Genomic DNA, 9,066 nt, shown 5'->3' on the forward strand with positions numbered 1-9,066 from the left:
CCGGCCGCCGCCGCCGCCTCTCCGCCCGCCTCCCCGGCCCCCGCCTCCTCCCCCGGCTTCTACCGGAACGCGTACCCGGCCCCCTCGGACTTCGGCGTGCACTGCAGCAGCCAGACCACCGTGCTGGACCTGGACACTCACGTGGTGACTACGGTGGAGAACGGCTACTTGCACCAGGACTGCTGCGCCTCCGCCCACTGCCCCTGTTGTGGCCAAGGCGCTCCGGGACCGGGCCTGGCGTCCACCACTGGCTGCAAGCGCAAATATTACCCTGGCCAGGAGGAGGAGGATGAAGACGAGGAGGACGCAGGCGACCTGGGGGCTGAACCCCCCGGGGCCGCCCCGTTTGCCCCCTGCAAGCGCGCCCGTTTCGAGGACTTCTGCCCAGACTCGTCCCCGGACGCGTCCAACATCTCAAACTTGATCTCCATCTTTGGCTCGGGGTTCTCCGGGCTGGTGAGCCGACAGCCGGACTCCTCGGAACAGCCACCGCCGCTCAACGGGCAGCTGTGCGCCAAGCAGGCGCTCGCCAGCCTCGGCGCCTGGACTCGAGCCATTGTCGCCTTCTAGGGACCCCCGAGGGCACAAGGACCCGGGGCCCCGCGGGGCTGGGGCCAGACAAAGACTTGGCCAAGGGGCTAGAGGAGGGAGCTAGCGGGCGCCAGGCCACTCGGGGCTGAGCTAGGGGCAAACAGAGGGAGGCTGATGTTTTATAAATTGTAAAATAAAAAAAGAAATCTAAAATCTTGGACTTTATTTTTGCAGAGAGAAAAAGCGCCTATTTAAGTATGCTTTGTGTTTCTCCTACTCTTTTTTTTTTTCTTTTTATTGTAGTGATTGCAGTGGTGTTTAGCGAGGAGACTGCCACGTGAGGGAGGGCTGCTGCCCAGAGGAGGTGCCGGGCAGCCGGGGGCGAGGCAGGGCGCCCGGGCCGCCGGGGCGCGCCGGGGGCGCAGCGCTGGAGGGCGCAGGGCCCGGGACGCAGATTCCAATCAGTTGTCAGACCCGGGAAGCTCGACGTTCCGCTCTCTCGAGTCCCTCCGTGGGGTGAGGAATGGGTCTTGTGAAATCCTGAGCAAAAACAAAGGCAAACTCTATCTCCGAAAGGGACGTTTGGGTCACATTTCCTCTCTGGGGGCGGACTCCAAAGTTCTCAAAATGAGAAGGCAGAAATGAAAACACTTCAACTTTTTTTTTTTTTCTTCCCGGGGCGGGTGTCTTGAACCCCTCTTCTCTCCGCCCCTTTGACTCCGTTCTCCCCTCCTCCATCCGTCTCCCGGACTCGCGGGTCGCGCCTGACACCCCGACACTCTTCGGACACTGTTTGGGGAAAGGGTGGGGGGCGGGCACGACGGACTACATTTCCCATCATGCCCAGCACTGCGGTCCTCACTAAACAAAAAAGGAAGTCGATTCCTTCACCTGGATCCCCGGAGGCCCCCGGGGAGGGAGGGGCCGGGACCGCCGACTGCGTTGGAGACTTTTCACTAAGTTCCTGGTCAGCTGTGGTGTTTGTGTGTGCTTCTAAATTGCACTGCCCTCATCCAGCCTTTGGTTGCATTTCATGAAACCAGCATTGTTCGAGCCTGTGAGAACCCCGTCTGTGTCTTCAGCTCTATAGATTTTGTTTAATTTAAAAGCCTTTTGTTGTAAAAAGGTGGGGTTTGTCTGCAGCCCCTCTGGTTCTCTGCCATCAGCACCATGTGGACTCCAAAACAAGTTGCCAACCTTCCCTTTTCGGCCCTTCTTCCTCATTTCCCCTGTATTTTTGTGCATACTGAATTGTATATCACCGGGTAAAACTGTTCAGATTATTTGTTTAAATTTATAATCTTAATAAAAAGTCGATTATAAAGGATGAAGGTGCCTTGATTTTAGATCGGCCTAGGGACAGTGGGGAGGAATAGAGGGACGTGGGGAGAGATTCCCTCCCCCAAGTAAATCCCAGCTCTCTTGGGCCTGGGTGGGCGGGATCTGTCCACATCCTCAGGGCCAGGGGGCTGGGAGAGGGAAGGGAGAGTGATGTTGGTTACTGGGTATGAATCCCTACTGCACGCCCCTAGGGCCCCCCTATTCAGGGGGTCCTACCCCCCCATGGGAACCGGCCGCCCACGGGGTCTGAGCAGGAATCCGAACCAGCCTGCAGCACATTTCCTGCTCGTCCAGAGGCACAGGGCCTGGTCAGCCTCAAGTCTGAGCTCTCTGGCCAGGGAGAGCAGCTGGAGAACGCTGGGGGACTTAAGGGCCACCCACACTCCCTGGCCTGCGTCTCCGCCCGCACGTCCGCACGTCTCCGGCTGCAACTTGGGGAAGTTTTTTTCCTTTTCTTTTTTTCCTTTTTTTTTTTTAAGTTGAGTTTGTTATCACTGCTCGGTGCCACTTGGTGGTGTGCTGGCGGCTGCGTCTCTCTCCCTCCCTCCTCGCGCTCCTCCCCTCTCCCTCTCCTCTCCCTCCCGCCCGCTTCTCTTCCCTCCCCTCCCCAGTGGATGGAGGCAGGAAGGCTCCAGGCGCGCTCTCCCTTCTGACCACCTACGGAATGACCTCAGAGTGGGAGAATGTGCCAAGGCCCGGGGGAAGCTTGCGTTCTCCCCACAGGAACCAAATTCACATCTGCAGCCGTGGCGCCGGCCTGGGGGCGCGCGGGGTGGCTCCAGCTTTGCAAAGAGGGGTTAGGAAAGAACGAACGAAAAAAATAAAGCAAAGTAGCAGCTTGCTTGCTGTTTGATAGCGTCTCTCTCGGTGTCTCCGTCTCTGGCTGCCTCCCCAAAGCTGTCTGGCTCTTGCTTAGCTCTCTCGCCCCCATAATCCCCTTTTCTGCCCTAGCCTCCCAGTCACCCCGCAGGACAGCTCACACACCCCCACCCCAGCCTTCGCGCCTCCCGCAGAGAGAGGAGGGGCTATCGCCCAGAGGCCCCAAAGCCAGACTCCGAGAGGCGGATGCAAGCCAATCTCAGGGGACTGCTCGACTCTGGATCCTGGTGTCGCGCGAGGCGAAGTTCTCAGGGATATTATGCAGAACGTGGGGGGCCACGAAGGTCCACGATAGGGAAGAAGGAGGCTCTGGAGGCATGAGTTACGGGGAGGAAAGGCACCTTCACCCCCCAAGACTGTTTTCTTGGCCTCCCACGGGAAGAGTCTGGAGCTGCTGAGGAGGGGGAACAGAGCGTCTCCTCCCTCCCCATTTTCCCCTGCAAGTCCAAGGAAATAGCTGTTGATGCTGGGTTTTGATTCAATCCACCAAGCTAGTTGCCCGAGCTCCCCCTAGCGCTGCTTCCACGGCGCTGCAGCGGTTGCGCCTGGGAGTGGGCGAGGCACAGCCCGGGGCGGCGAGACTGCTGGGGGCCGCTCCGCGCCCACCTGGGGAGCTGCGCGGCGTGGTCGGGATCCAGCCCTAGCCCAAGCCCGGGTGCGAGGCCGCGTGCGTGTCCAGTCTAGCCCTCGTCGAGGAAGGGCATGTGGTTGGCCGCCTTTGTTGGGAGCTGGACACAGAAAGGGACCAGCTGAGGGGTTTGGGAATTCCCCACCCATGCCTAGGATCCCTATGGCAAAGGACTGTGGGGGGTGGGGGGCGCAATAAGAGCTCTGAACTCAGCAGGACGCCACGATAGTGTTCTCTTCCCCTCTGCCAGGTGTCCTGAGCTTCAGCTGCACCAGGAGACTCAAGCATATCAGGATCTAGTGAAACCAAGAGCTGGGGATGGAGGTCTCTGGGAGCACCCAAAAGAAAGGTGCCCTGCCCCCACCTTATCTGTTCTGGGCCCAGGGACTTGAGCAGTCACACAAAGGGTTAATGCCCTGTGTATATTATGCAGCAGCCCCAAACACAGCCCACTGGCAACCAACATGGCACACTAAGACATTCCCACTGCACAGCAGTAATGCTGTACCACCAGGGTCATACCCAGCCAAAGGCACTGTCTTCAACACACAATGCTCTAAGCAGTATCCTCACCCCACTCATGAGCCTGGGGCCACTAGCACAGCAGGCAACACGCCAGCCCAGAACATTCAGAGACTAAAGCTCCATGCATGCGTGCGAAGCACAAGGGAAACACCTGCTCCAGCAGTGAGTGGATGGGTTGCCCCGGTGGGGGGGTCCTCTGAAAGGGATAGGGTCAGGCAGGCCAGGAATCCAACTCCCACCCACAGACACGCCCCCTCTACCTCCAGTGAAAAGACCAAGCAGGACCCCACAAGAACCACAGGACAGGACTTGAGGGTGCTGCTTGGAGAAGCAGGAGAATTAAAGGAGACCATGAGCCCCTGGGAGTGATGAGGGGGTAGCTTTCAGAGAGCAGAAGCTCTGGAAATGAGCTCCAGCAAGCCCCTGGTCCTCCCAGGTTAACCAGCTCCCTACGCATACTTTCCAAGCTCCTAGGACACAGCAGGTCCTGCTGCCTTAGCACAGCAGTATAGGGCTGAGCCAGGCTCCATGCTGCACTCCCAGCAATGTGGAACTGGGGTGACAGCTCGGAGCCTTGGAGAGCTGCAGGCTGCTCTCCAGAGAAGTCAGGGGTGGGGATGCCACTGCACAAGGCAGAGCAATCTGAGTGCTTCTGTGTGTGCGTGTGCATGCTAGAGCAAGAGAGTCTTTGTCCCTCTGGCAAGGGACATGCGCACCAGGAACTGTGTCCATCCCTTCTTTCACTGGACACACACGTACAAAGCTCCCACTTGGTGCCTCCCCTGTGCAAAGCACTAAGCTGACCAGCATGAACAATCACAGCATAAGGCAAGAACAGGGACTGGTGTGGTGGCTCACACCTGTAAACCTAGACCTTGTGAAGGCTAAGGTGGGAGGATAACTTGAGACCAGCCTGAGCAAGAGTGAGACCCCACCTCTACAAAATATAGAAAAACTAGATGGGTGCAGTGGTGCATACTTTTAGTCTAAGCTACTCAGGAGGCTGAGGCAGAATAGCCTGTGAGCCCAGAATTTTGAGGCTTCAGTGAGTTAGGCTGATGCCACTATGCTCTAGCCATTGCTACCGAGAGAAACCCTGGCTCAAAAAAATAAAAACAGAATAGAAAATAAAAACGGAGACTTGGCACCCGTAGCTCAGTGATTAGGGCGCCAGCCACATACACCAAGTCTGGTGGGTTCAAACCCAGCCCAGGGCCTGCTAAACAACAATAACAACAATTACAACAAAAAATAGCTGCATCGGGCAGGCACCTGTAATCCCAGCTACTTGGGAGGCTAAGGCAAGAGGATTGCTTGAACCCAAGAGTTTGAGGTTGCTGTGAGCTAAGACACTAGAACTCCACCGAGGGCGACAAAGTGAGACTGTCTCCAAAAAAAAAAGAAAAATGGCAAGAACAGCAAACTCTTTTTATAGATTAGTTCATTTAATTCTCCCAACTACCCCCTGACGTAGATGCTTGTAGCATCCTCATTGGAGAAATGAGAAAACTCGTCCAAGGCCACGCAATTAGGGAGTGGCCAGCCTCTACGCGTCAGAGCCCACAGGTGAGGGGGTAAGAACTGCGGGCCTTACAGTGGGAGCCAGCAAATGATTCTGTGGTTGTTCAGACATATTGGTTAAGTCCCAGCTGAGCCTAAACTGGGTTCTGGGATCTGGTAGGGCCTGAACTAAAAGTTTGGGAGCACACACCCACCTTCTCATACTTCATGCTCCAGGGTCCAGGGGTGAGGGATGGAGGAAAACACAGGACAGTGGTGTCTGTCTCCCACCCCACCCAAGGTTGGGACCAACCTATTCCTGTTTCCTTAAGACTCACTACTTGTGAGTCCAGCACCAGCTTGTCAGATGAGCGGGACTTTTTGACTCACGGTACTAAACTGACCAGTGAGCAGGGGTGCAGCTGGCTATAGGCACTGCTGGGTCCAGATGCAAATCTTCTCCAAAATGCTCTCCCATGACTTTCTTCTCACTGCTATAGGAGGCAGCTCCTGGCCTCCATCTCAGAGCTTTGCCACCCAAGAGGGACTGTTCTATTATTTTCAACTCAGAAAATCCCACAGAAGGACTGTATCATATACCCAACCAGAGCCCTATCCCAAACCTGCAGCCGAGGCTGAGAGGTGGTTGGTAGCTAGCCCCCACTGGAAGTTCATAGGTAGAGAAGGAGTGCACTTCTCAGAAAAGGGAGATATTAGGTGATAGGCCAAAGATATCCTCCAGAGAGAAAGCTGCTAGCCAAGCTAACAGGCATTTTCACGTGGAACATGGGGAGACCCAGGGCACAGTCACAGCTGCCTCAAGACCTGGGTGATTAAGTGCAGCCAGCACAGTCCTGGGGAAGAACATTCTCCCTGCTCCCAGCCAGGGTGATGCAGATTCGGGCTCTCTGCTGCCTCCCAGACTTGCCACTCAGGCATCATTGAGGGGGTTGGGGGGGCTGCAGGAGGCTTGATCCTCCCTGCAGGCTCCATGGTAGGGACAGTAACAAGTCCACCCTCGGGAGACGTCGGGCAGGGACATCCCCAAGGAGGACAAAGGGTGTGGCTGAGAGCTCAAATGTGACTCTCAGAGTTGGAAAGGCCTCAGAGGAGGCCAAGATGCCAACCAGCAGGACAGAGGAGAGAGGGCCCTCTGTAAGGTTGACCTGGCCACCATTATACCCCACTGGTGGGGCCTGGGGACATCTAGGGTACAGGTGACATTAGCTATTCACATGTTTAGAGAAAAAAGGCTAAATACAAGCTCAAAAATCCTGAAAATAGTTATTACTAGTTTGGGGGGACTAGGTATAACCTTTATTTTATTATTCATACCATTTCTCTATTTTCCAAATTTTCAATAGTAAGCATATATCACGTTTATATTTAGAAGAAAAATGACCACTACATTTTTCAGAGAAAGATGTGACATGACAGGTGCTACCATCAATGAACAGCGTGCTGAGGAGCAGAGAGCGGGCAGCCGCTCTGTCCGACCTGTCGGGGCCAGGCTCCATCCCGGAGGAACAGAGCACTCAGCCAAAAGCCTCGGGAACCGGAAGACACCCTTCTGCCTCATGCATTGCCGGCTCTCATCTCTCACCCAGCCCCAGCTCTGCCCAGTCCTGCCCATCAATCATCACAGAATGATTTGTTGAAGCTGCTAGATGACATGGTGAGGTGGGGAGGAAGAGGCACATGTACTTTGGAAATATTTTTATAAATACCCCAAAACTAAATGTCCCTAAAACTAAAGAGGAAGAGGTAAAGCTCAGTGGAAAGAGCACTGGACCAGGAGTCCAGAGACCCATACACAGGTTCTGGCTCAGCCACAGACTCACCCTGGGACATGGGATGAGTCACTCTCCTAATAAACCCACATTGCCTCATCTATAAAGATAAGACAGGAGGAGAGAAGATGCTAAATCAGCTTCAATACTCTAAAAGTCAGAAAACCAACCATTGCTTCCAGCTTTCTGATGATCTAAGGCTTCGTGTCCAACCAGAGTAAGAAAATGTAGGTAGCAGTATCAAATTCCATGTCTACCTATGAACATGGTCATCTGCCTATTTTACCCATTCATTCAAATGGCTATTGAAAGCCTATATATGCCAGGCACTGTGCTAGGTATCAAGGACACAGGCATGAGCCAGACAAAGGGCTCTGCCCTCATGTAGCTTACATTCCAGTGGTGGAGACAGACTGGAAACACCTACACCAATAAATAATTAGAGAAGTGTTATGGGAAAATAAAAACAGTGCTGGCTCGGCGCCTATAGCTCAACCGGCTAAGGCGCCAGCCACGTACACCTAAGGTGGCGGGTTCGAATCCCCAGCCCGGGCCACCAAACAACAACAACAGCTGCAACCAAAAAATAGCCGGGCGTTGTGGCGGGCGCCTGTGGTCCCAGCTACTTGGGAGGCGGAGGCAGGAGACTCGCTTGAGCCCAGGAGTTGGAGGTTGCTGTGAGCGTGATGCCACGGCACTCTACCCAGGGGGACAGCTTGAGGCTCTGTCTCAAAAAAAAAAACAGTGCTAAAGAAGACTGGTTGGAGGGAGTGGCATCACTTTAGATTTGGCGATCAGAGAAAGTAATATTTGAGCTGAGACCTGAATGGATCAGCTGTATTAGTCAGTAAAGGATAGGCCATGCTGCAGTAACAAATTAATCCTTAAATCTCAGAGATTTAACACAATATAGGTTTATATCTTGACTATGCAAAGTCCATCTAAGTCAGATAGCTAAGTCCCATAGACCTCTGCCCTCCATGTGGTGACTCAGAGATCCAGGCTGCTTCTGTCTTAGCATAGGACTTGCAGAATCACCGCCATGGCACAGAACGAGAGCCAGAGAGTCCTGAAAGGCTTCTTTGTTGCCTCACCCTGGAAGCGATTCTCCTTACTTACACTTAGAGCCCACTGGCCAGAATTAGTCCCCTGACCCCTCTGGGAAGGGCAATGCTCCTGGGTGTCTGGGCAGGAAAGACGAAGTCCATATGGATGAACACTAGAAATCTCTCTCTCTCCCACACCAGCTCAGCAAACAATGGTGGAAGAGCACTCTTGGCAGAAGGAACAGAAAGGGCAAAAACTAAACACAAGAACAAATTTGACATGTTCATAGACCTGGCTGAGGCAGAGGGCACAGGGGAAAGGCAGGGAATGGGGCCAGAAAGAAAGGCAGAGACAGGAACCTGTGTGGTGCAGGAGGTGATTCGATTGTATTTTAAATACAGTGGACGAGAGAGCTGTCAGAGACAAGACACAGACCTGGCTTCAAACCTCAGCTTTGCCACTATTGGACTTGAATGAGCACCCTGACATTTTGAGACTTGGTCTCTTCCAAGGGTGTTGGGACAATTCAGTTATGACCTGTGAGCAGTGCCCAGCACACAAGAAACAGTGACAGGCTGGATGTGCTGGAGCATGATGCCTGTAATCCCTGCGCTTTGGAAGGCTAGTCTGAAGGATCACTTGAACCCAGGAGTTCAAGACCAGCCTGGGCAACATACTGAGATCTCCATCTCTACAAAAAATTTAAAATTTAGCCAGGCATGGTGACACATGCCTATAGTCCCAGCTCCTAGGAAAGCCAAGGCGGGAGGATCATATGTGCCCAAGAGTTTGCAGCAAGCCAAATGACAGGGTGAGACTTCAAAA

General features: G+C 54.1%; 1 protein-coding gene across 1 annotated transcript in view; it reads left to right on the top strand.

Annotated features, from left to right (window-relative positions):
* IER5L (immediate early response 5 like) overlaps positions 1–1,851 on the top strand; it is a 2,727-nt gene extending 876 nt beyond the window's left edge. The window contains exon 2 of the mRNA XM_012808213.2: positions 2–1,851. Within this exon, the coding sequence (XP_012663667.1) occupies positions 2–570 (569 nt within the window). The 3' untranslated portion in view covers positions 571–1,851. The remainder of the gene's footprint in view (position 1) is intronic.
* The last annotated feature ends 7,215 nt before the right edge of the window (positions 1,852–9,066 follow it).

This window comes from Otolemur garnettii, unplaced genomic scaffold (assembly GCF_000181295.1).
Source record: "Otolemur garnettii isolate 467f Iridium unplaced genomic scaffold, OtoGar3 scaffold00087, whole genome shotgun sequence".
In the NCBI taxonomy this organism is placed as follows: Eukaryota; Metazoa; Chordata; class Mammalia; order Primates; family Galagidae; genus Otolemur; species Otolemur garnettii.